At 32.9% G+C, this 26,486-nt stretch overlaps 4 protein-coding genes across 5 annotated transcripts; 2 read left to right on the forward strand and 2 right to left on the reverse strand.

Annotated features, from left to right (window-relative positions):
* Positions 1 to 672: 672 nt before the first annotated feature.
* LOC108729412 (uncharacterized) lies at positions 673 to 5,168 on the reverse strand. 2 transcript variants are annotated; one of them, XM_018458523.1, is made up of 8 exons: positions 5,068 to 5,168; positions 3,734 to 3,826; positions 2,244 to 2,816; positions 2,038 to 2,151; positions 1,832 to 1,962; positions 1,595 to 1,753; positions 1,187 to 1,456; positions 673 to 1,000 (listed from the first exon to the last, which is right to left on the reverse strand). In XM_018458523.1, the coding sequence occupies exons 1-8, from the start codon at positions 5,126 to 5,128 to the stop codon at positions 731 to 733; spliced, it is 1,671 nt and encodes a 556-aa protein (XP_018314025.1). In that variant the 5' UTR covers positions 5,129 to 5,168; the 3' UTR covers positions 673 to 730. The 2 variants fall into 2 exon arrangements, with proteins under 2 accessions (XP_018314025.1, XP_018314026.1); XM_018458524.1 differs by having other exon boundaries at positions 3,734 to 3,843.
* Positions 5,169 to 7,034: 1,866 nt separating this feature from the next.
* Snapin (SNAP associated protein) lies at positions 7,035 to 8,264 on the forward strand. Its single transcript, XM_018458528.1, has 2 exons — positions 7,035 to 7,277; positions 7,864 to 8,264. The coding sequence occupies exons 1-2, from the start codon at positions 7,126 to 7,128 to the stop codon at positions 8,174 to 8,176; spliced, it is 465 nt and encodes a 154-aa protein (XP_018314030.1). The 5' UTR covers positions 7,035 to 7,125; the 3' UTR covers positions 8,177 to 8,264.
* Positions 8,191 to 9,011, forward strand: HemK2 (HemK methyltransferase 2). The gene has a single exon (XM_018458527.1). The coding sequence runs from the start codon at positions 8,278 to 8,280 to the stop codon at positions 8,926 to 8,928; it is 651 nt and encodes a 216-aa protein (XP_018314029.1). The 5' UTR covers positions 8,191 to 8,277; the 3' UTR covers positions 8,929 to 9,011.
* Positions 9,012 to 9,324: 313 nt separating this feature from the next.
* LOC108729346 (uncharacterized) lies at positions 9,325 to 24,874 on the reverse strand. Its single transcript, XM_018458407.1, has 10 exons — positions 24,770 to 24,874; positions 13,946 to 14,061; positions 13,691 to 13,798; positions 12,093 to 12,509; positions 11,726 to 11,914; positions 11,525 to 11,649; positions 11,293 to 11,451; positions 10,890 to 11,159; positions 10,398 to 10,649; positions 9,325 to 10,130 (listed from the first exon to the last, which is right to left on the reverse strand). Exons 2-10 carry the CDS (start codon positions 14,052 to 14,054, stop codon positions 9,792 to 9,794), a joined length of 1,968 nt encoding a protein of 655 aa, XP_018313909.1. The 5' UTR covers positions 14,055 to 14,061; positions 24,770 to 24,874; the 3' UTR covers positions 9,325 to 9,791.
* Positions 24,875 to 26,486: the final 1,612 nt, after the last annotated feature.

Genomic DNA, 26,486 nt, shown 5'->3' on the forward strand with positions numbered 1-26,486 from the left:
CTCTGACTGCCGACCAATAACAGACCAATCACATATTAAATCAGTCTTATTGTGATTGGTCCATTGCGCTAGAGCAGTAGCAACACTATGGGCGAGTTCAAGACTGCAAAGCGGCTAGGCATGCTTATCGAGCGATTGAATATGATTGGTTGGATCTATAAGTAATAACCAATTACGTTCATTTGCTCGGTGAGCAGGCTAGCCGCTTTGTCAACTTGAACGCGCCCATTGTGTACTGTTATGTTGAGGATATAATAGCTTGAGGATATAAAGAGACGTCTGCGAGTAAAGAGGGTCTTCAGTCATCTGTATTCGATATTTTGCTCACTACTACATCGATATTAACATATATTTTTTAAATATTTTGCTAGGTCACTGTGTGACTCGAAAACTTCATTAAATATGAAAAATTAAGCATTCCTTAATTTTCTAAGTTTATCTGTTAAACTCTAATTATTATTTCGTACAGTGATTATATCGTAAAAAAAATAAGTGTAATACGCAAAATTCAGTAAATTTATAATATTGTTAAATATTGATTAAGCATTATATAATAATAAAATAAGTGTTAATAGATTACACTGATTTTCTTAATAACGTAATGGTTTGATAAATTTAACAACATTTATGAATGTGCTAAACACTATAATGATCCAATCGTGTGTACTAAAGTTAGTTTCAATAGATGAGACAGATAAATTTAATGAATATTATACATAACACATTTTATTTAAATTAATTTTTGTACTTGATTTGCATCCGGACAAGGATCGCAATTAGTTTTACATAATTCGACATTACATTCAATGAACAGATCCATAACGTCAGGGAATTTGAAAGCTTGGAAGAATGCATAAGCGATAATGGAAGTGCCTGTATTGCCGGTATCATTTGTTTTTTGGAAGGTACCAAACAATTTCGGTTTCAGAATGCAGCCTCTTTCGTCGGTGAGCTGCAATATATTGGTTGAGGCTTTGTCTCGCGCCACACAGTCACGCACCTTAAAAGTAATTTCATTCATATTTTATATTTGCAATCAGGCCTAGACAAAATTTATTATTTTAGAAATGAAAGTAGATCAGCGACGAGAAAGTTAGCTTGTAATTATTTCTTGCGTATTTATGAATAAATAGCATATATTTACATTGTTCTATTTCTTATATATAAGATGGATCTCGATGCGTACCTGAAGATCGAAACCAGGATCGCCCTTCACGGAAACTACTAAGGTCATGGTTTCTCCGATCTTTACGAGTCCATCGACTGTAGGTGCAAAGGGTCCTTTACCGATTTGAATATCCAATTTGACTGTCGCAGTATCGCCACTAAAAGTAACGATCTCTTGATTCAACATATCTATTGAGAGATTCACCGTTAAAGCCTTATTAATATTTCCTTCCCAAAGACATCGTATTCTTCGAATTGTATCCCATACTTCTTGTATACCTGGTTCATTCTGGTTTTTAGGAATAAAAGTTTTTTATATTTAAATCTAATAATTATATTCGATTCTTTTTGTATGAGCTAAGTGTTACTAATATAAAATTTGAAGAAAATAAAAAGTAAAACTAATAAAAATTAGGTTGACACCAACTTGTAATACAAGAACGGTTTCCAAATATGCTTGTCCATTCGCACCCTTGAAATCGTTAATGAATTGAGTTCCGCAAGAGTCTAAATTTACAGTAAAAGAGTACCGTGTTGAGCCGGAATTCTCTTTTACGTATATACATTCCGGATTTGCATAATATCCCTGAAATTGAACAAAATCAATATATTATCGATAATTTGTGATAATTTGTAGCAAAAGATTGTTTTGTTTCACGCTTACTTTAGAATAAATAACGCCGTTGAAAGCGCGATTGAATTCAATATGGATCGTCATCATTGTCTTACTACATTCGACATCAAGACTATGGATATGCGGAGGATGACTGAGATCATCCTCAGTTTGAGTAGTTTCTGAAAAATAAAATCAAATTATTTTTTCATATATTTTGCATTTATGTTACACTGACTGTAACAAACAATGCGTACCTCCAGTTCCAGTTTCAGTAGTTCGAGGGCCTTCCGCTGTTTCAACTTCATCAGTAACAGCACCTGTTCCAGTTTCAGTTGTTGTAATAAAGGGAGGGAAGCTCCTCTCTGCAGCTTTAGGATGTTAAAATTGCAAATTAATTTTTTATGTCCTCGTTTTTATATTATACTGACTGTAGCAAAAGATAGATATATAGATAACGTACACATTGTTATATCCAGCGTATTCAGACCAGTACCAAAACCATCACTTTTGATAAAATCGTCAGGAAGAGTAGTTTTAGTTGAGTTAAAGTAGTTTGTAGATAAGATACGTGGGGAATATCCACCAATGCCGTCGATTCCACCTGTATGTCCACCCAATTGCTTGCTAGTCCTGGACACGGAACGAAGCGGTCTTGCACTAGTCGATGAAAAAAGTGGAGATTGTGGCGGTAAATGAGTGAACGATGATTTCGGGATATTTAGAGGCGAAAAAGTCGTTGAGTGCTGATTTAACTTAGGATTATATGATGTAAAAGCTACAAAACTTTGCGGCACACACATGGAGTATTGTTGGCTACTTGATCTTGGGATAGAATATGTTTTAGAGAAAAATTGCTCGCAAGCTAGGTAACTTATCTTCGGCGGAGTAAGAAACAGTGACGGTCGCTGGACGCGATAATTCGTTATGTCATTCTGTCGAGAGTTTATTCCCGCCTGGAAGGTTTGAGATCTTTGGAGCGATTGTTGCATATTAAAGATCGGCCAGGATGTACTAGAATCTGATTGGGGACGAACTGTAAAAATATGAATATTTTTCTTATCAAAAGTAAAAATCCATCTTAATGATGTGAATATAAGGACAGTATCACAATAAAATTGCAAATACGCAGTATATACTATATATATATCTTTATATTTATTATTGTAAATTACTTTGTAAACTTTATATCATGCATTTAAACTTTAAATGCATGGTCTAAAGTTTACAAAGTAATTTACAATAATTTAAACAGTAAGATGTTTCTATTCAGATATTAGTATTATGCAATTTTATTTACCATTTATAATACATAAGTTAAGAATATTAAATAAATTAGAGTGATTTTACATTTTTGAGACTTATTAATGATAAAACAAAATTGGAAAATGATTTCGTAATCGAAAATTGCCAAAAATATGTTTATAATAGTTTTCATTGAATCTGTTGAAAGATAATGTTATCGAAATCTATGAACATCGATCATTTTTATATTTATTTATTAACTTTTCTGAATATTAATTAAAAACAGATTTAAAACATGAAAAACGGAAAGTATAATCTCACAAAGATTAATTGAGAATACATTGACTTAATAATAATGCTTTATGAGAAAAAATGATTTGTCTGCAGAATAAGCGTATATCAAAGCCAGTGTTAGGCAGTATAGCAACTTGTAACTATGTCTTCCACGATAAAATTGATTATTTACGGTCAATTAATAATAATAATTTTATGCTTAAATTGACGCGACGGCAGTGGCTGTACATAATAGCAGCTTTTTCTCTGAAATTGCAATATACATCTGAGATGCGATAGTTTATTAAACTTTTAAACGTGATTGATTAGTAAACTTTAAATTGTTTATGATCAAATTTATATAATTAATATTATAACAGTCATACTATCTCTCTTTTTTTTTTATTGCGTTTAAGAAAAATTTTTTATTCTTACCGGAATTTGTATTTGCGTTTCTCGCAAAGATTGCGCCATCGCCGAAATCGTGGCTGCATATTACTGCACTTGAAAGAGCAATGACAACAATCGCTGCAATGAACATCATCCTTAAAATGTAAATTTAATTTTAATTAATGATTGAATTCTTTTATTTTTTTATCTCTCTCTCTCTCTCAGCAAACACGCACGCACGCGCACACACACAGTGTCAATAGTCTCGCACGATTTCGGACGAAATTTTTCCACAGAATAATCGTCTCGCGCGAAATCGAATTTAATGTTATAAAAGTCAAGTGCCATCGACAACTGAGAATAGGAAGCTACATCAAAGTATGATGAGTCTTGGATGCGGTAGATTGGTCTTCTCGTCAAAAGTAAATAACTGAAATTGCAATTTTCGACATTTGTCACTATACAAACGAGATGACTTTTAATGAAATGAGGAATAATAGTGTGTGAGTATTGTAATTTTTTTTCAGGTTTGAATTTGTGTATTTTGGATTAATTAATGTACGTGAAAATTATGTAACACGTAAAATACACAAAAGATGTCTACTTTACCTCGACCATTGTAAATTTTGAAAGCATCATTGCTGGAGAATACATAGTGGTTTTGTAATTGGTCTGTAATTGGCGGAGTAACCAAGGTTTTTTAGTAGAAAAAAAGGAAAGAACCGCACGCAATTATTTCAACAGATCTTGAGCGGAAAATTTAGTGTTAGTAATGGCATTTTTTCTTTAATCTTAGGCTATCATTAAAAATTTTCTTTGAATTTATGTCGGGACTGTTTCTGTTACTATATATTCATTTCAGTTTTGATATATAGATATTCATTAACATATTTTCTTAAACGGATTATATATGCTGCATAATTATACTTTATTATCTGAAATGTTTCATCATATCAGATCTAAGGATTATTAATTTATAGATACATTCACGAGTATACTTAATCTCATATTTCTAATCATTTAGATGTTATTTTCTTTTTTATACAGGTTTCTTTTAACACGTTATAATCTTCATAAACATTAAAGTTCGGAATCATTGTAAATCTTCCATTAAATACGTATTTTTCGTATACTTGTCGCGCTTTCCTAAGATTTCAAGCGAAACAAATAGATGTAGTTATGACAGATAAAAATTTGTGAAAAACCATAATGATTATGAAAAGAGCATATATGTAAAATTGGTAAAATATGTAGAATTATATGTGTTTTGTTAGTTATTTTTCATTTAATAAACTTTCCGACGTTAAACATTTAAATAAGCATCTAAATATGCATTATTATATTTTTAAAATTATTTCTAAACAAAGTTGAAATCTTACAGTAACTCAGGTTACTCTTCATTAATCCGATGTATTTGCGACAAGCGCGAGAAAGCACCATGCATCTTTGGCTTAGTTTATGTCACTGATCCGTTAGTGAAATCGAATCATCGTACTACCTTTAGTTTCCTGTATTGATCCGATCTTTCATCGGAATAATAAGGTAAAAAATTGAAAAGTTAACGGTGGAACATGAAAAGTGAAAGTTGCACTGCGCCAAGCTAGAGGAATGTGTAGATATATAGTGAGTATATGCTTACTTTTACATGTATTTATGTTAAAACCGTGTATATATGTATGCATAATTGTGAAATCTGACATTTATATATTGTTCGCTAAATTCAATATAAATTCATGCATTTTTCTTCTCTCATACGTTTATTTATTTCAATACAGTAAAAAACACACAAATTATGTATTCTAAGAATAAAATAGTAAAGTGTATATCTATGTCGTATGATATAAAAAAGTAATAAATGAGAAATTTTTAATATTTTATTTAAAATACGGAATATACGTGGGAGGTTCAAGTCAAATCGGGACTTTTATTCTCATGAACATAGAATAAAAAAGTCCCAGGTTGACTTGAACCATCCACGTATATTAGTTTGTAAACATGTATTACTTTTTTAATTTAAACATATGTATGTATATATATATGTTTAAATTGTGTGTGTGTATTCATTTTCATTTCAAAAAGATTACAAATAACGTCAGCTTGTTTATCGAATATATACAAATAATAAAATGTATGTGTTTAATAAATATTACATTTTGAGACTCACGTGTAAATAAAATAATTCCTTTCATGGAAAATGACTGGCACAACATACAAATAATTGATAGCTGAAGTTAATTTTAATGGCTAAAAATTTGAGTTGTACGTGCATTCGAAAAAGGTAAGAATGAATATAGAAAGCATCTTCATTTCAGCTTTATATAAGTATTATTCTCTAGACGGACTGCAAAAAAGCGTGCCATCACTCTGATTGTCTGTCGTAATTTTATCATCAGCGAGATGAAAAAAGTGCTTGCTGATGAAATTGCATTAGACATGAATATTTTACATTCAAAGTTTTACATAAAAAATTACACTTCAATCCATTTTCGTTACTAAATTCATTGTAAAAAGAATTATGTCATTTTTGTTCATATTGCTTCTATTATGAGATATTTAATATTCAGGGTATTTGATAAGTAACGATAAAACTCTTGCATAGAGCGGACTAAAGTCTGACTTAAACTGAGTCGAAAAGTCCTCCACCATACTTTTTAGTACTGCATTTTTTGGCAACTATTTTTACCAACATGAGAAAATGCGGTAGTAAAAAATTCTGAAAAAATTCTCAGAACTCTATGAGAAGAAAATAAATGATTTTTCACTTTCTGTTTTTCTGTAAAGTTGATAATACTTGAGTAAAAAATTATTGAAAACCAATATTCGACGATTATACTGCGTATAACAATCAAGTAGACTAAAATATTATATATATACTTACAGGAGAATCTCACGAAGTGTCAAATTCTGATTTTAACTTCGTATACACATAAGTTATGTAGACGAATTTAGGAAATACCAGTTGCGACCCAAAAACGATTTTAAGAGGTAAAATCACCTCATGTATAAAGTGGTTTTCATCTTTTTTCGTTATATCTCAAAAACTTAAGATATCAAAAAATGTTTTACACAAAAATTTTATAATAAAAATATCTCTATCTCTATTCATCTACGTCAATATTTTTGAAAAATAATTATTTAAAAAAATCTTCGGAAATTTTAAAAAATAATTATTTTACAACGAATAGAGATAATTTTATTGTAAAACTTTTTTATAAAACATTTTTTATACAAAATTGCCTGTCTCGGTCCTACTATTGTTAAAAATCGTAATTTTTCCTTTCAAAATTTTGAAAATAAAAATTTCCATTCTCGATATATCTCGAAACAAGAGCGAACCAGTCACTGATCATTCGAGATTCATGGGTGCGTCTTCACTGTTTCTAACCTTCCGCACCTAACCTCATTCCGTGTGATATACGTCGTATTACGGTTGCAACATGGACGTGGACACAGCGAGTGACAATACATCGATCGATGACAAGATAGATGACTTTTGCGAAAATCCCACGCGGGATGCATTAACGGAGGGTCTCATGAGCCTTCTGAAACCTACAGTGGATCAATTGGATGATAGAATTCGTGCTACAAGGTACCCACAATTTTCCCGTTGCGATTCGTTGCAGGGCGTATGTACAAACGAATAATAATAAACTTTTCTTCGATGTCGCGGTCGAACTTTGTATGCTTGTTTCTTCAACATCTTTGTAGGATAGAGTCCACTTTCCTTTTAGGCACACTCGACACAACTGTCATTTTATCTCTTCCTTTTTATCTCTTTGCCACTGTTATTGAATGTCAAAAAGGATAACAACGTCTATGTCGACCGTATCTCTCAACCCTTCGTGAACTAGATGGGGTGTGATATACCCCAGCAAGAATTTCTATAACTTCTTAACAAGTACCGCGCGTATGTGTTGCCGATTTCGTGCAACTGGAGAGTGCATTGTAACCAATCATACTAAATTATAGTATATTTATAATGAAGTATAACATGGGGTATGAGATATATCCATATTTTGATCCATGTTGATTTTCCACCTGGTTCACGTAGGATTAAAAGAAAAGTAGTCATAATATCAAATGAAATAATGTTTATCTTTATCGTTCATTCGATACATTATGTTGCATGCAAAAATCAAGGGTTTAATTGATTTGCATACGATTATTTTTTGTAGAATATGTCAAATTGAGCTAAAGCAACGGATTGAATCTTTAACAGAGGAACTTCAAAAAATCAACGAAGCGTTGGAATATCCGTTGGACACAGATTCTTATGTAAAAAAACTAGTTAACGCTAAACATAAGATTACCATTGTTAGCAACATTCTGCAAAGTACCCAAGAGTGCTTGAATAAGGTGCATCAAGCTGTCGAGAAGAGTACTGCCAAACGAAAAACACTACTGGATAATAGTTCTGCATATAACAGCACAAGTATCGAAGCTGATAAAGAAGAGCCAGCTACAGCAGAGACTGACAAGCAGCAATAATTTCCGATATTAAATCTATGATCGATAAGATATGACCAAATTGTTACTAAATGATTATTTATAAGTTTTACAAGATTTTATTACATTTTTTCTTATGAATTATGGAGACCCCAATAGTTAAACTGTCTGATGAGGAGCTCAATACAGTTTATGAACCTTCTGAGGATTCATATCTTTTGGTGGATGCTTTGGAGGCAGATTTAGAGATTCTGTATGCGATGAAGCCAAGGATTTGTTTAGAGATAGGTAGTGGCTCTGGCATAGTTATCACAGCTTTAGCAATGGCATTAAAAAAACGTTATAACGTTCAGTTTATTGCGATTGATATAAATCCGGATGCATGTAGGGCCACGAGAAGAACTAGTCTGATTAACTCAGTCGATGTAGATGTCCTTCAAATGAACTTATTAGATTGCATACGAATTAAATATACATTTGACATTATTTTATTTAATCCTCCATATGTAGTTACAGAATATGATGAAGTAGTAGATGATAGACTCGTATTCAAAACGTGGGCAGGTGGTAAAAATGGTAGACAAGTTATGGAACAGGTATTTACTATTATTCCTGAAATCTTATCAGATGCGGGATTGTTTTATTTAGTTATTATAAAAGAAAATGATCCTGAATATATCTTGAGTGCTTTCAAAAAGTTAAATATGTCTGGTAAAATTGTTCATGAAAGGAAAGTAAGAGGAGAGCATTTGTATGTTTTACGTTTTCGTAAAATTAAGGAAACGAAAAGTTAGCATTACATGCCGGGGATATAACATCCATAAGATATTTTAAGATTTTAATTTTATTGTAAGAAAAAAGATATCATTTCAGTGATTGTATGCTATAAGTCTAATTATTATTTATGGTGATAAATTACAGATAAGTGAATTACATTTGAATCATGTTATATTACACTGTTTGTAGATAGTAACATTTATATTATTTGTAAATCATTGTTATGTATTATATAATTGCAATTAATATGTACAGGCATAACAATATACTGCGTAAAATAATAATTTAATTCCTTATCTATGTATACTTTTATTGTGTCTTCAGTAGTAATTGTTCGTTTAGGAAAGGAGATGACAAAAGAAAGCTAAAAGAAGAGATAATCTTTTTTACAAATATAATTTATTTTTAAGTACTTAAGATTTACATTATTATAATATTGAATTATCGCAATAAATACCATATTGTATTGGTATTCAAGCAAAATGAGCACTCTCGTCGTTTGAAGACTGTACGAGTAGTTTGTTAGATGTTTATAGATTGATGTATAAATATGGCTACTTTCTTATTCTGCTATCGAGCAGAATAAATTTTCTATGTTTGTGGATAAGAGTAACGTTTCATAAAAATTTAGTTATAAATATTTAAAAGCAATAAGTTGGAAGAATTTCTTTTCCTATTATTAATAACAGTTGTTTCAAAAGTTTTGGTATACATATTTACCTTCAGTAATTTTTTCGCGATTGAATGATTATAAAGCGATAAAGTAACATGTCTCTTATCATTTAAATTATTATTTGATTACTGGCACGCGTTCATTGTTTTCTACGCAACTTCTTTCTTGGTATTATTACGATAAAGATATTGTAAAAATAATACCGTCCTACGAATCCACAAATTTCGGTCTGCGAATTCGTTGTAACTTAATATATAACACAGCCGCGCTTATGGTCGCGACGAAGAGTGTGCTTAACATAAGAGAGAAGGTAGTGTAAAATCCGCTGTTGCTCATGCAAACCTCTTTCGCTTTTGTCATCGTCTCGACAGCCGTTTCCTCCATACTTTCCAGAATCTGACTGGATGCTGTACTTAAGTCGTCTAACATAATCACTTTGAAACGTCGCCCAACACGAACCGGATCTGATAACAGAACCGCATTCGACGAGTTGGTCGACGGTGGTGCATATGTTATCGAGCGGCGACGTCTTCCCGGCTCGATTTGCTAAAACAAATTATTTTATATATAATATGTGAGACAAATGTAAAGTTTTTTAGTATGATTTATTTCGTGAAATAAGGAATTTTGTATAAAATTTAGAATAATTTCGAATATTTTAAAATATTTTATAAATTATCAAAAGACAATTTTTTTCAGTCGTCGTAAGAAAGGATGAGTTTAAAATACATCATGTTTTAATTTCAATGGATGCGATAATTTTACCGAATTATATATAATATGTTATATTTGAATATTGATTTTGTGCCTTACTTGATTTGCTTCTGGACAAGGTTCGCAATTAGTTTTACATAGTTCGACATTACATTCGATGAACAGATCCATAACATCAGGGAATTTGAAGGCTTGGAAGAACGCATAAGCGATAATTGAAGCGCCTGTATTGCCGGTATCGTTTGTCTTTTGGAAGGCACCGAACAGTTTCGGTTTCAAAATGCAGCCTCTTTCGTCGGTGAGTTGCAGCATATTGGTTGAGGCTTCGTCTCGCGCCAAACAATCACGCACCTTGAGAGTAATTATAAATGATTGTTTAATTCATATTTCTTGTAACAAATCAAAATTCTATAATCTTAAAATGAAAGTAGTCGAAAAATATTATTTCTTGTTTATATATATATATATATATTCATGAATTAATATTATTACGTTTTTTAATGTTTTTTAATCTATACATTTTTTAATGTTGGAGCACGTAATTCTATTAATGAATTATCATTATGCATATAGATGGTTTTCAATACGTACCTGAAGATCGAAACCAGGATCGCCCTCTACGGAAACTACTAAAGTCATTGTTTCTCCGATCTTTACGAGACCATCGGCTGCAGATGCGAAAGGTCCTTTACCGATTTGAATATCCAGTTTAGCTGTCGCAGTATCGCCACTAAAGGTAACGATCTCCTGATTCAACATATCTACTGAGAGATTCACCGTTAGGGCCTTATTGATGTTCCCTTCCCAGAGACATCGTACTCTTCGAATTGTATCCCAGACTTCTTGTATACCCGGTTCATTCTTTAGCAATAAGAATTTTTTATTTCAAAGTCTAATAATTATTTTCAATCACATGTGATTTTTTACGAGCTAAATGTAACAAATAAAACCCGTGGAAAAGCAAGCTAATAAATTTAGTTAGTTCGACACCGACTTGTAATACGAGGACGTTTTCCAAATACGCTTGACCAGCTTCACCCTCGAAATCGTTGATGAACTGAGTTCCGCAGGATTCCAGATTCACCGTAAAAGAATATGTTGTTGTGCCGGAATTCTGTTTTACGTAGGTACATTCCGGATTCATGAAAAATCCCTGAAATTAGACAAAATCAATACATTATTATCGGTAATTTGTTGTGCAAAATATTGTTTTGTTTCACGCTTACCTTGGAATAAATAATGCCGTCGTAAGCGCGATTGAATTCGATATTGATCGTCATCATTGTCTTACTGCATTGGACATCGAGGCTGTGAATATGCGGCGGATGACTGAGATCATCAGTTTGAGTCTCTGAAAAATAAAATCAAATTATTTTTTCATATATTTTGCATTTATGTTACACTGACTGTAACAAACAAATGCGTACCTCCAGTTTCAGTAGTTCGAGGGCCTTCCCCTGTGGCAACTTCACCAGTAACAGCACCTGTTCCAGTTTCAGTTGGTGTAGTAAAGGGAGGGAACGGTCTCTGTGTAGTTGAATATCCCCCGCTCGAAGTGGGGTAACCAGAACTAGGATAACCTCTTGTCGGGGTTGGTCCTGAGGGTCCTGAGACTCCTAAAGAATACTCAGATAGCATAATGCTGGTAATCTCTGATTGATTTGGTGCGCGAAGTTCATTTTGTGCTGTATTACTTAATAGTATACTTAAAGATGCTTTTGCTATTTTCAGAAATTTGGATGCTTGAGTCTATACCAGTCTATACCCATGTACCTGCATCCAAGAGGGGCTTACCGATCGTGGATTCAGAAGGAGGTCTTGGACTGGTCGATGGGAAAAGCGGCGGCTGCGGCGGTAGGTAAGTGGACGACGATTCCGGAGGATTCAGTGGCGGAAAGGCTGACGAGCCCGCGTTGGAGTACGAAGGCTGACTCGGTCGGGGATTGTAGGACGTGGAGCCTCTGAAGCCTTGCGGCACGTACGTTGACGAAGGTTGTTGGCTCGGTCTTGGAGTAGAAAATGGCGTGGAAGGTTGCCCGGATGACGAGTAACCAATATTTGGCGGGGTGTACAGCGATGATGGTCGCTGAGGGGTATAGCCTGATATGTCACTCTGTTGAGAACTCACGGCCTGGAAAGGTCGGGGTTTTTCGGGCGGTCGTTGAGTGCTGTAGGGTGGCAAGTATGCATTCGAATCCGATTGCTGGCGAACTGTAAAAATACGTGAGCTCAAAAGTGAGACTCTTTTGTAATCCGTGAACACTACGATGGCATCGATAAAAAGTAGTGTAAAATACTGCGAAACTAATTTTTTAAAACGATCATGTGTATGAGACTTTCCTTACTTAAAATTTATTTGTTCTTCATTTACGATATAAATTAAATTATTATTGTACATAAATTAAAAACTCTATGGATTAAAGTTATCATATGTTTGTTATCATAGTTATGTTACTATTGACAAAATAGAATTGGAAAGTAGCTTTCATTCAAAGATTTCAAAAAATGTAATGATGATATTTGTTATTGAAATAGTCGATTCTGCCATCGCAGTCCATGAACTTCGATCAGTTTTATATATGTTCATCACTCTCTTTAAGTTTTAATTTAAAAAAAAAAACAAAAGGTAAAGGAAAGCGTAAGTTCTGAAGAGTTAATTAAGAGCATATTGACTTTAGTGTTATATAAAAGAGAACGATTTATTAAAAAAACATTCGATGGCTTTGATGGCATTTATTTATTAAGGTATTATGTAAATTATAAAAACTCTAGATTAAAGTTAATTGAAACTTACTATTGACTGGGAATTGTCATCCATAATATTAAAAAAAAATTATTTATATTTTACATTGAAGCTATCGATAATGCCATCGAAGTCCATGAATATCAATTTTAGTGTTGATCGGTCTCTTTGAATTTTAATTAAAGAAAACAAGAGAGTATATATTCTATTCTAAAGAGTTAATTAAGAGTGCATTGACTTAATGCTTTGTAAGAGAAAACGATTTAGTGTCAGTACGAATAAACGTGCATCAAAGCCAATCCCAGCGTCGAACATAAAGCTGATTCCGTGACTTCTAAATGTCACGTTAAAATGATTGATTAATAGCATAGCGTGTTTATGGATGAATGATTTTGTGCGTCTATAATATCTAAATTGGTGAGGCGGTATTGGCTGCGCATAGTCGCAGCTTTCTTTTGCGCAATACACATCCATAATAGCGTCCATCTCTGACCATCAGCGGCACTGAACTGTCTATAAATCAGCGCGCAACGTTAGACTGCAGCTAAATTCAATCGTCATGAGAGAATGTTCGTTAATATGCGCGTACGGCGACGAGGATGGCTTCGTGCCGTTTTCTGTCGACGACGACGAAACTCGGAAAACCTACTTTTACGTGTGCCCTGCTGGTAGATCCCTTGAATCCACTCTAGGATATTTTGCGCCATCACGTCTGCCGGCGATACCGAGGCAGCAGCCCGTTGGACTCTCGAGTGTGCTAATGAATTTTAAACCATTCGTTTGTGATCAATTTATCACCACAAAAATTATAGCGCCTCTCCCTCTCTCTCTATCTCTCTCTCTCTCTCTCCTTTGCTGATTGTGCTTAAGGCGGACTTATAGAATTCTCTCGCATTTTTCTTACCGGGATCCGCGTCTGCGGTTCTCACAAAGAGCGCGTGTCCGCCGAAGTCTTGGCCACACATCGCTGCACCCGAGAGAGCGACGACGAGAATCGCCGCGATGAGCCTCATCCTTGGCCTGTAAATTTTATTTCAGTTAATAACAGTATTTTTTTTCTCTCTCTCTTCACGCTATATTAATTATACTTTCAATTTCGATCGGAATTTCTTCAATAGAAATAATCGTCCCGCGCGAAACCGCTTTCGATGTTGCGAGGGTCAAGTGTCATTGACTCACGAGAATATGAAGGTTTACCCAAGGATGATGAGTCGCGGATGGCGGTAGGCCGGTCTCCTCGTCGAAAGTAGAAAGTGATCATTATGAAATCTATATGACCATGATCGCAGCTTTTGACAGTTGACGTCACCGTGCAAGCGGGATGACTTATTGCGAGAGGAGGCATGCGAGAGTGCGCGCGCGTGATTTCTCCTCAAGGTCTGGGTTTCCGTGTTCTGGGACGGTACATGAAAAATCATGTCGTCGATTATGAAAATCTGTTTACACGTTATATGTATCTATAGGTACATTTAAGCGCGCGTTTCTTCAAGGTCTCCACGCGCGTGTCGGAATGCGCGAATCGTACAAAGAGCGACTATCTTAGCCCGACCGTATCCATCGAGAATTTCGAAAGTAACATCGCCAAAGAATACCACTGGTTTTCTAATTGGACCATAATTGCCCGGTGGAATACCCAAGGTTCCGAATCGCGGACGCGAATGAAAACTCATCCTTCTCTTGCAAGGATTAAACAGGCAAGCATTATTTCGGCAACGCGATGACTGTACGGATAATTGTTTTGCTGGCAAGTTGCAGCTAGCTGGATGATCTCCAAGGTCCCAGAACATGGCGAAATTAATCGTTGTGGAAAGAAAAAAAAAGGAAGAAACCGCGTGCAATTATTTCAACAGAGTTTTAGTGGAAAATTTAGCGTGCGAGTATAATGGCGTTCGTTCCTTAATCTCGGATCGCGATCGCTAAATGTCCTTTAATTTAGAGCCGACGTCGTTTCCATTATTGTTCATCTCTTCTCACGTGCTGCAGCGTGTGTTAGCGGCGTGTTTCGTCAGGGCGGATTACGTGCGGTATAATCGCGCTGTCTTGTCTCACATGTCTCATAATTCCAGACCACCTTGTTAGTATAATTTATGACTACACTGCTCACGAACACTTAATCATGTATTTTTGGTCATTCAGATGTTGCTGCTTTTATTTATGTAGATAAGATGGCATTCTTTTTCTTTCATAGAGATTTTTATTAATATTACAACATTCGTTATTTTAATTTTAAATACGGGGTTTCCAGAGTTGGCAAACGTTACTTTTCACTTACTTTGTCGTTACTTTTTATAGTAAATAATTTGATGACGGTAACGCTAATTATCTAAACGCTAAGGTTGTACTAAAGTTAGAAAAGTCACTTTGAAAAGTAACCTGTTACTATTACGCGTTACACTGAAAAAGTTATAAGTATAACGTTACACGTAACGTTACTCGTTACTAAAAAGTAACGCGTTACAAATTAGGAGTTATTTTTTTCAGTAACGAATGACGTTTTCAATCCATTACAAGTAACGATTGATTTTTCTAACTTTGATGTTAGCATTACCATCATAAAAAATTTACAATGTCATTACCAAATCGTTATTATAACAAGGTAACGATCAACAAAGTAACGTGTTACTTTTGCCAACCTTGGGGATTTCTTCGTATACGCTTAGCCGTATTTCTTTACGGTCTCATATATAAAACAAATAAAATTATATTTAAAGATTTTTCATGAAAACAAGTCTAAAACAGAAAATTTAAAAAGAAACCATTCATTGTCATAAACATGCTATATTTCTCTGGACATATAATTTCTATTTCTGTTAATGCAGATAAACTTTAATCTCGGTTCAATTTACTCCTCATCTTTTTCCAATTCTAAAGATTAGAAAACGATGAAAAGTAAGTTGAACCGAGATTAAAGTTTATCTACGTTGGAGGAAATATATAGATACAATAGGAATAGGTATAAAAACAAAGTTTTAGACTATGATTAATATTTTTTGAAAATCCATTAAAAAAAAATAAAAACCTCTAGACTTGTTTGGTTTTTGGAAATTTTATATTATTTATCCCATAATATATTCTACATTTATTTCTTTAAACATTAATAATAATAAATGTGAAAAAGGAAATATTAAGTACATGAAACAATAATTTCTTTACATTTTATTTATGAAATGTTAGAAATAGCTCTTAATAAAAACATCCTGTGCAAATGTTAAACTCTTATATTTCTCTGTTTCATTTTTGCCAGAATAAAATTCTTAATGATATGATATAATAGATATTTATTAATAGAGAATGATGGGCATCAGATTAAAAAAAATGGATTTATTTGATTATTGCAGAAAATCCTTTATTTATTATAGATGACCATTCATGCAGAATCTCTCTTTTGACGCATGATTAAAATTTATAATTTAATATATGAATAAAATAAATAGCATTATCAATTATGATATGATTAAAATTTTAATATTTAATTCAGTCAAATTTACAGTTACAATAAATAAATAACAATTTCAATTCATGCAATGATAATCATTGTATTAAAATAATTATTGGAATACAATAAATGTAGCAGCGATACACATATATTACGATATTCAATCATCCGCACGAATTGACAGATAATTACTCATTTGTAACATTATATACGAAATGCAAATTCCACATGACTTCTTCGCGATTTAATGAATTCTTCTTTCAAATCCTAAATAAGCGTCATTATCTCGTTACACGAACTTGAAATCTAACGGTTAACCCGATGCTGTACCTATAGAAGACATGGGAAAGCATCCATGCAAGGATGCTTTCCATCGCCTTAGTTTTATGCCATGAATCTGCTAGTGAAACCGAATCGTGACGTGGCCGCCTTTGGTTCCTACCCGCACTCATACGATCCGATGCATCCAAGCGCCGATGCTACATCGGATCGGTAGGGTAAAAGATCGAGAAGTCAACAGTGGAATCGTGCTTGAGCAAGGTGAAAGGTGAAAGTCGTACCTAGTGCCGGTTAGAGGGACGTATAGATACCGGCAGGCATGTGCTTACTTTTACACGTGTTCTCCTTGGAACATACCTACGTATACGCATTGCGAGGATCGTCTATCACAGGATCTTTTTGTCGATCGATAAATCAGATAAATTAATGTGCTTTTTCTCCTTTGTTTGTTTCGTTGATCAATAACGTTGTAGATTTTTAATTTTCTGAAATTTTAGTTCCATATTTGAATTGGCCAGATAGAGATACTTAGCTCCGCAAAATTCTAATTATTTTTGCTTCTTTGAATTTTTGATTTATCACGTGTTTTTTTATTTCATTCCGCACATTTTTTAGCCGGAGATTTTTATTTTATAGCAACCGATGCGTGTACGCGACGATTTTCTTGAGTCTCACGATAGACATTAAATTATGAAAATAAGTATGAGAAAGAAATTTGTGATAATTATACCAGGAGATTGACTCGGTTACACAAGTCAGAGATTCCAATTAGGTTTAATCAATTACAAATACATGTAGAGAATGTGATGGCAAGATAAACCATTAAGATAACCCGATTTACATGAAAACAAATTATCTTATAGCAATAGAGGAGAAGGTAGTATTACTATGGCCCCTCATTATTATTTATATTTTATACAATAACTTCGTTAATAATCAATATTTAAATTTAAAACTTAATGATTGCATTAGTCAAAGTGCAGTTCAAACGATTTTAGACTCAAAAATATGAAATATTTATTACTTTAAATATTATTTATAAGAATATAGCAACACTGCATAATGACTCAAAGAGAAAGAAGACAGAAGTGGTAATATGGTCCTCTATAAAAATTAAAATTTGATTCTGTTTAAAAAAACAGTATTGATTACAAAATTATTATATTGTATTTATAAAAAAATAAAATATTGTAGAATGTATGCAAATAGATAAATATACATATATACAATTTTTTCCGTTCTACTCAGTACTAAAAATTTATAGTATCTATATAATGTGAACTACAGATTAGAATGTAGTGCTGCAATCGACTTATTGAATAATTATTTTTATATGAAAACCTCGAAAATAAAAGAGTCAGTAATTAGTATGCTTAGGGAGTTATATCGTTTAATGTTACAAAATACGCTCGAGTTTAAGAAGAACGAAGAAATATGTATAATTAAATGCAAAAGTGTACTTTAAAAAAATGCTTGAAAGCAAAAATAGATTATAATATGCTAGCTGTTATGTATTGGCATAATAGCGTTATAATGTAAGGGAGGATTATAGAACAAATGATTTTATAAATACGATTCAATAAATAATCATTAGAATTCGTTATCTAATAGCGGAGATATTAAGAAGAAACATTATATCTAGAAAGGCCATAGTACCACCTTCTCTTCTAATTTCGCAGCAATATTCTCGAGTGAAAAATATGACAATGCGAAAGCGACATATTTAACCTGTTAACTCTTAATTTGGACATTACACAATAGTAGATTACGTAGTACAATCTTTTTTAATAAAGAACTTCTACAAAAAAAGAGGAGTAATTGCTCTCCATTTCATTTCCTATTTATCACTTCTTGATATCTTCTTGTATTTCTTAGCATTAAATGTGCACAAAATCTAATTTTTTTGTTTTTCTAAAAAGAAAGTAGTTATATAAATAAGTGGCTGAAGTTTCAAAGACTCCATCATCTACGCTGAAAGAATGGTTTTGCTGAATTATCTAAAAATTTAGCTAGATACATATATGAAAATAATTTTGTTGGATTATTAAAATAATTATATAGAACGGCTTAAGCTGGTGACAATGATGCAAAAAGTTTTAACATTCTAGCAACCAAGCAGAGCGTTCTATATAATTATTTTGATGGTCCAAGCAAAATTATTTGCTAAATTTTTAGATAATTCATGACTTCAGCAAAACTGTTCTTTTCGCGTACAATTGAGGGTTAAGGTTGATGAAAATCGCCATTGATAAACGTCACTCCTATTATATCTGAGAAAATTATATTTGTCATCGCTTTTATTCAGTGTATTCAGTATAATTGCTGTACGCGCAACATGTAATTGATATCTACGTTGATGTCATTAAACTATTGAGAGACGAACCGCTAATTGTTGCGGTTTCGCGACGCGTGCGAGTCGCGAAGGATTTATGCGTGTGTCTCATTTTTCGTTTCGGCCGTAATTTTGCGAATGCAATATCGCGCTGTAGTATACACATCGATACGATTTTCTCGATCTAGTTGGAGTCCCCATCACGTCGAAAATTAAATTAACGTACCGGTACTAATTACGCGTTAATTAACACCATGCCCTACCTCGTGCTCTGTCGGTGCTACGTGGGGAAGGTATATTCTTTCGAAATCTACACCGGCACCGCGTCGGCGTATTAGAATATCATAATTTGTGCCTCGAAGAAACATTCTGTCTCGACGTCTGCGTCCCCGCGTCGTGCAATTGTGCGAAATTCGTGTAACTTTGCGCAGGCAGTCCGGCCGTAACGTTGCTGTTTGCGGTCGCACGATTAGGCAAGTGTAGCATGCACTTGAGATGCTGCGGTTTCCTCCTCGCCACATCGCCGGCTGCTTTGTTGTCGATGTCGGCATTTTAATAACGAGACGGGACTGCACTCGTTTATTATGGAGATTTCGTAACGAGCTGGGTCCATGGAATCATGGAACTGGGCTACTCGAGATTATTATGACTTTAAATCTGATGCGTATTAAGACTGCTCGATCATCGCCCGGGAATTACAAGTCCAACTAATATTGTTAATAAAAAAATGTTTTTAATTTGAGGTAACATAGAATATTAAAATTTTTTTTTGTAACTCTTGGAAATAATTAACTTTGCATTATTTACATTAATTTGGGCTGCACGGTTATTTTATATTAGCGTACGCTAAAAGGATATAGAATTATTTTCATTATGATATGAAGCGAAATTTTCTTTACATTAAAGTTTTAGTATGATGCAAATAATTGCATCATATGCGAATATTTCCCTGGTTTTTTTAAATTATCTGAACTACTTCTACTCGCGACAATTAAATTTAAAAATTCACTGTTCAAAGATAACATCTGATTTTTTTAATTGGGTATGTAGTGAACGCAAAAAGTATTTGTACAGGAAAGATTTTTATGAAAAAACTTTGTTTGAAAATAAATATTAATTAGCAATTCATTAATGATGAGTAGCGTTCGCTATTCTAATGTAAACAAAAGAGTTTTTGAAAAGAACCGTCTATATGATCTCTTAGAAGTTAAATTTCTCGACTATACAAATATTGTGTGTCCAGATAATACAATTCTACATTTTTATTTATTATTGAGATAATATATTTCAAATATTACACATTTTTAGGTGAAATAATTGTGAGAAGTATTCAACCTGTTTTATTCTTTAATAAATTGCTAATTGATATTTACTTTCTAAAAATAAGTTTTCTAAAAAGATATCTTTTCTAAAAGATACGGATACTCTTTACACTTACTGTATTCTTTATACTATATGTAACGATATAATAAAATCGATACTGTCCAACGTACTGTATAAACGGCAGATGGTAGATACATCCAAATAATACAATTTTTTATGAGAGAGGAATTGAATTACAAATTTTGCGGCAATACATGACGAATCAAGACTATCTTTTATATCACAGTGTAACTATAATTTTAGAATTGTATAATATTTAACAGTTACCGAAACTTAATTTTTGCTTTTAATTTCATTGTAAACACTGTAAACACTGAAGATGGTCTGATAAAAAGTTCGAAACTTTGATAATTTAAATATATTAGACTTTAGCTCGTAGCTTTTATTGTTAATTTATGTTTAACAATTTTTTATTTTGGCTTGTTATTGAGATATAATATATTTTAATTATAATATTACACATCTTTTTAGATAAAATAATTTTGAAAACTATACGATCTATTTTATTATTTATTAAATTGCTAATTAATGTTTATTTTCTAAAAGGTTTTTTAAAAAGATACCCTCCCTATATATAAATATTTTTTGCACATTCACTGTATTCTTTATATTATATCCGTATAGGTACTATATAATGAAATCGATATTATTCAACGATACTGTATAAACGACAGGTGGTAGATGAAATTATGGCGGTGCATCCTTCCGAGAAACGCGCAATATTTCGGCGAGCGCAAAATTATTCGTAGCACGTTAAATTAAATTCGATATCAAGAAAGGAACTCGGAGAGGAACTACTCATGCTGGACATTGGACGCTAATGGCGCGAATGATGCTAATGACGGAACGGTTTAAGTGTACACAGCGGCCAGCGGACTCACGTAGTGAAAACTGTTACGTCCAATAGGTCTGGGTTACGGGGACATCGATTTCCTTATACATCGGCGTCCATATCGGTGAATGCCTGATCTACCTGCTGAAATCGGCCGTGTCGACGGTGAAAAATCACAAGCGTGATTTTCTACCGCATCAATGTCAGCAATCGGCGATTCCAAATACGTAACTTCGTATAATGCGCGATAGTCGGGAAAATGAGTGATTCGTTCGAACATTCAGCGATGGCAAAAGTCGCGCGAGTTGAACACCTTGACCGTGTTCAACCAACAAATCTTACATCTTCACCGTTTTTCCGTACACCGTTTTTCACATTTCCCTTCACCGAATGATTTACGCACTCTATCAGCTCCTTTGGGTTTCTCCACGTTTTAGAAAGAAATAACCGGTACGTTCAAGAGAAAAAAAAAATTACGATCATCCGTCTCAAAGATTCGGCTGTGAATTCTGCGCCGGGGGATTATTTGTCTTGAGACAAATGACGTTCGCGAATTTTTAAGTGACCGCAAAAACGTGCCCCATGGGCACACTTGGTTGGGAAAGCGTGAACTTTACTGTTAAATTCCTCGGATGGTGAGGCATGCGCGTTTTTCAAACTCGTTCATTGACATTTAATATATTCTTTGCACAAGTACGAGAACGATTTATCCTCTCTTTCACCTTCTTTCTCCCTTTTTCTAATTCTTTCTCTTTCTCTCTATCATCTCGTGTGTGTATATGTGAGATCCCCTTCTTTTCTCTTTTTTTTTGTCAAACTCTTCACGCACGTGTCTTTACTATTATGTAGTGCTGTAGAAAACGCATTTTAAGTACCGTGACTAGCGAAAGGATGTCAATACTGTGTACGTGTGTATACGGACGATGATATAAAAATACGAAGTTATGAATGTTACAAGATGATTTTGACAACTCACTGTAGAAAACATTTTGCAAACTTCTTGCTTCAAAAAGAATCTGCTTAAAATGATTATTCGATAAAATCTAAATATTTTAATTTTACGTTATTTCGTAACAAAATGATTAATGATATATTTTGTTGACAGTTAAATTATAGCTTCGTAAAGATTTTTTTTTTTAAATAATGCAATTAGGTCAAACATTTTTTTGAAAGAACATTTTACAAATTTCTTCTTTAAAAAAAAGTTTGCTTGAAATGTTTATTCGATAAAATCTAGATATTTCATTGCATTACTTTTTAACAAAGTTAGTGATACATTTTAATAACAATTAAATTATAACTTTATAAAGATTTTTTTGTTAAATAATGCATCTAGAGCAGAAATCTTTTTGGGAGTTGTGTTTTCAAAGTAGGTCATCGATTTCCACGAAAACAAAATTACTTTCTTTTTCTAGGAATTTACTTTACTCACCGCGATTAATCAAAGTATAGAATATTAAATTAGATATATATGCAATGTATGTCGCATTAGAGAACATATGAGGAATATTTTCATCAGTTATTCTCTCATTTTTCTAATATTATATCTCTCTCAATCAATTTATACGATATCAGAAATTTTATTAGAGAATTTAAATGGAATTTTATTAAAGGATTTACATAGCGCGTGTTTCGTAATTCTTTGTACTTCATTATATTTCTGAATCGTGTTACTTAACACGAATAACTTGTGGATAAATTTTTTTCTTCTTAGTAGTAATCTCAATCCATTACAAATTTCATAATTAAAAGTGTGATGTATAAACACATCAATTTCAAAGATTATTAATAATTACTAATATTAATACAAGTAATAATGGCACAACTCTTAATATAGAAGAGGTTAGGACCTTGTCTTGCATCATCACGTTTATATTTTTATTCAGATACGGTAGAGCCTAAGCGTGTCGCAAACTCTTCTTGTTCCTCCGTACGTTTCGTAACGTCTAATCCGCGAAGATAAATGTCACGAGGCGTGTGCAACGAAAACTCCAATAATCATTTTTTCTTCCGTATCTTTGCGCGAAGTCAGCTTGTGCGGAAGACATGCGAAATGACTTTTACTATTGTACGAACAAGCAATATGATTTTATCTTCTTCCCACGTAGCGAATGGAAAATAAAATATACTTGCTTTTGAACTTCAGCATTATTTCCGGTGGTTTCGGAATCTTTTCACAGAAAGGTACAGTTAATACTAGAAATTTGTCGTCTTTCGTAGTTTTTAATATCGCGATGTTTTGTGATCTTTTTTTTAGAAAAAAAATTATTTGCCACGTAAATATATTTTCCAAATTCAACTTTAAATTTTAATTCCTCAATATTTTAATTAGAATACATAAAAAAGGTAGAAATAATTATTGTTCATCAAGTATAAAGCCTGTGGTTTGTTTTTTGTTTACTCGATTCGTTTGACTGTTTGTTGTCAGAAGCACTTGAGAAAATTGGAAGTTTAACTTTAATTTTAATTATTCAATATTTTAATTAAAATACATAAAACAAAAGGTAGAAGTGGTTATTGCAGCCGAGTATAAAAACCCGCGGTTTGTTTTTTGATACTCGATATGTTTGATTGTTGTCAAAGGCACTTGAGAAATAAGAAGAGAGGAATTCCACGACATCTGCGTATCTACATGCGTGCAACAAGTGAATCTCTGCACCATCATCGTGCGGTGCGTGCCGTGCTCGCAACGTATGTATATGTATATATTCACACGTGTGCTCACTTTCTTCGAGGATGCGGTGACCAAAACGAGCAATCATCATTTCTCACTCTCACTCTCGCACAATGATTCTCACACTCGCTTCTCTTTTCTCCTTCGATTGCAATTCGCTCACGACTTTGACATCGTATACGTTCAAGGAAAGTAGTCCCGCGACGAATAAAACAAGTTTATTGAAAAAAATGTCTGTTTATATATACGTCGGATCTTGATCTCTCCTACGAAATCTGCGAATAATCTTTAAAAATGCAGACGTGCACTGCTTACGAAAGATACCGTTAATGTTAACATTAGATATGTTGGATAAGAAATACGGAATGACTTGCAAATATATTGTCTCAATTTATTACTTAACATTTATAATGCTGTCTGCTATCAAATTAATAAATGCTCTTTGACTTACATTTTAACATATTGTAAGCATGAAAATAATTAAACGATATATTCTAATAGTAAAAATATATTTAAGATTATTTTATTATATTTATTTTATTTACTTTATATTATTAGTATATATCTAAGACATATTCTAATAATAAAATAAATAAATTTATGCGTATATCGTGTGTGTAGAAAAGTGATGAATGAGATATGTTAGACATTCTGTTTAAACACCGAATATAAAATAATTCAAAGATTAGATTGATTTTTTTTTCCCTAATGTGTATGTGCTTTTATTATATATGTATATATATATATATATACATACATATATAATAAATATTAATAAAGGTTCAAACTCACCTGTAAGTGAAATCCTTTCCGTGGAAAATTATTGCCACCAGGTAGTTAAAGTCGATCTTCCTTCACGATTCGGCCGGAAGATTTGCGTTGTGCGCGCGCTTATGAGAAAGGTGAGAGTGAATAGCTGGGAGCATCTTCATTCAAGCTTTATATAGGTATTGTACCCCCTTACCTAGGTAGACTCTGTAGAAAGAGCGTGCCATCTCTCTTACTGTGTCTGCTGTAATTTTATCATCATAGTAAGATGAAAAAAATACTTGTTGACGAAATTGCATTAGGCAAAATTATTTCATGTTCGAAGTTCCGCCAAAGTTTAGGCCCTATCTATTTCAATTACTAAATTTATCGTAAAAATGGTTACGTTTTTCTACTTGTATTGCTCTCATTATAAATGTATAAAAACATTTTGTTATAATCGCGCGTAAAAAGATTAGTTTCTAGCAATTAACATTCTAAGGGGGATGAAAAAGATAACGAAATTTTATGTGATATAAAATATTTTTGAACTCGTATTTGTGATACGTTTCTTGTAATACTTATTAATTACGTCAAGATATACAGATAGAGAGAAGTAAATAGAGATATATCAGCATTTAATTCATTTAATTTAATCAGTACAAAGATAACTAATATTAAAACGTTGATGAACGAGGTAAATGTAATTTGGGGCATCGACTAAGAATACTCTCTTCCGTGTAAAAATAGTTCCGCGTATCTTCCATAAGAGTTTGATTAAGTGCTCCACGAAATAAACGTAAATCGATGAACACCTGTTAAATGATTTATTTGCCCGGTATTATCGGTGGTTCAACGTCGTTCCGTGAGACTCCTGTTGAGGAAAGTGACTTTTCTGAGTCATATTTGGGAATAATGACGATAATATATGAATTTCTACGTTATTCGTCATCCTTAAAAGGTGACAAGACGACGACGCGATATCTTCCGGGTAGTAAGAGTAGTCCTTAATTTGGCGAACCTATATTTTCATGCGAGTGAAATACGCTAGTGATGTTCCTTCTCTTGCGACGAAGAAATGAAGTTTCCGGGCATGACCTAATTCGTTCTCTCTCTCGTCCTGAATTCATTTATAATTCACATGATAGAGGGATCGTATAATGATTCTTACGTAACTGTGCCTTGAAACTTTTTCTATGGTATTCTATGGTAATCACATAGCAACTGTATTATTCGAATTAATGAGGTAATAAAAAGTAATTGTGTTTTTTACGCATTTGATGCGATGAATGTCGTTCTACGATTCTACGATACTCGCCAAACAAAACGCGCAAGAATTTTAAATGATTTGATTAGTACAACAATATTGCCATATAAATAATAATTTAATTTAATTTACTCTTGTTACTTTTCTTTAATATAATATTCAAACATATTAAAACTGACTATTGACAGTTATCAAACAAAACAAGCGAGAATTTTAAATGATTTTACATAATGAATACAACAACAATAATAATAATATTATTGTACAATATAATTAATAATTTAATCAAATTTAATTTACTCTTGTTCTCATTCTTTAATATATAAAATCTCTTATCAAAGTAATTTTAACGTCGCTTTTGGCATTTATTCTTCTGGCTTTCTCTGGAGATTGGGCTATAAAACGACGTGGGGTAACAGATTAAATTTTAGTTAACTAATGTCACGAGACTCTCGGCCCTATGCATTTGTGAACCACGTTCAGGGATAACAATAT

Source organism: Mycetomoellerius zeteki, unplaced genomic scaffold, assembly GCF_001594055.1.
Source record: "Mycetomoellerius zeteki isolate Tzet28-1 unplaced genomic scaffold, Tzet1.0 scaffold73, whole genome shotgun sequence".
NCBI lineage: Eukaryota > Metazoa > Arthropoda > Insecta > Hymenoptera > Formicidae > Mycetomoellerius > Mycetomoellerius zeteki.

What these genes read in the sequence shown, in the direction of transcription:
- HemK2 (XM_018458527.1), top strand. Translation starts at nt 8,278, where the DNA reads ATGGAGACCCCAATAGTTAAACTGTCTGATGAGGAGCTCAATACAGTT.
- LOC108729412 (XM_018458523.1), bottom strand. Translation starts at nt 5,128, where the DNA reads ATGGTGCTTTCTCGCGCTTGTCGCAAATACATCGGATTAATGAAGAGT. An exon ending in AAACGCAAATACAAATTCCG is followed by an intron (nt 2,817 to 3,733) that starts GTAAGAATAAAA and finishes ATATTTTTACAG; the next exon opens with TTCGTCCCCAATCAGATTCT. An exon ending in ACGGCGTTATTTATTCTAAA is followed by an intron (nt 1,754 to 1,831) that starts GTAAGCGTGAAA and finishes GTTCAATTTCAG; the next exon opens with GGATATTATGCAAATCCGGA.
- Snapin (XM_018458528.1), top strand. Translation starts at nt 7,126, where the DNA reads ATGGACGTGGACACAGCGAGTGACAATACATCGATCGATGACAAGATA. An exon ending in GATAGAATTCGTGCTACAAG is followed by an intron (nt 7,278 to 7,863) that starts GTACCCACAATT and finishes TATTTTTTGTAG; the next exon opens with AATATGTCAAATTGAGCTAA.
- LOC108729346 (XM_018458407.1), bottom strand. Translation starts at nt 14,054, where the DNA reads ATGAGGCTCATCGCGGCGATTCTCGTCGTCGCTCTCTCGGGTGCAGCG. An exon ending in TCCTTCTGAATCCACGATCG is followed by an intron (nt 11,915 to 12,092) that starts GTAAGCCCCTCT and finishes AGTATTCTTTAG; the next exon opens with GAGTCTCAGGACCCTCAGGA. An exon ending in ATCCTGGTTTCGATCTTCAG is followed by an intron (nt 10,650 to 10,889) that starts GTACGTATTGAA and finishes ATTACTCTCAAG; the next exon opens with GTGCGTGATTGTTTGGCGCG.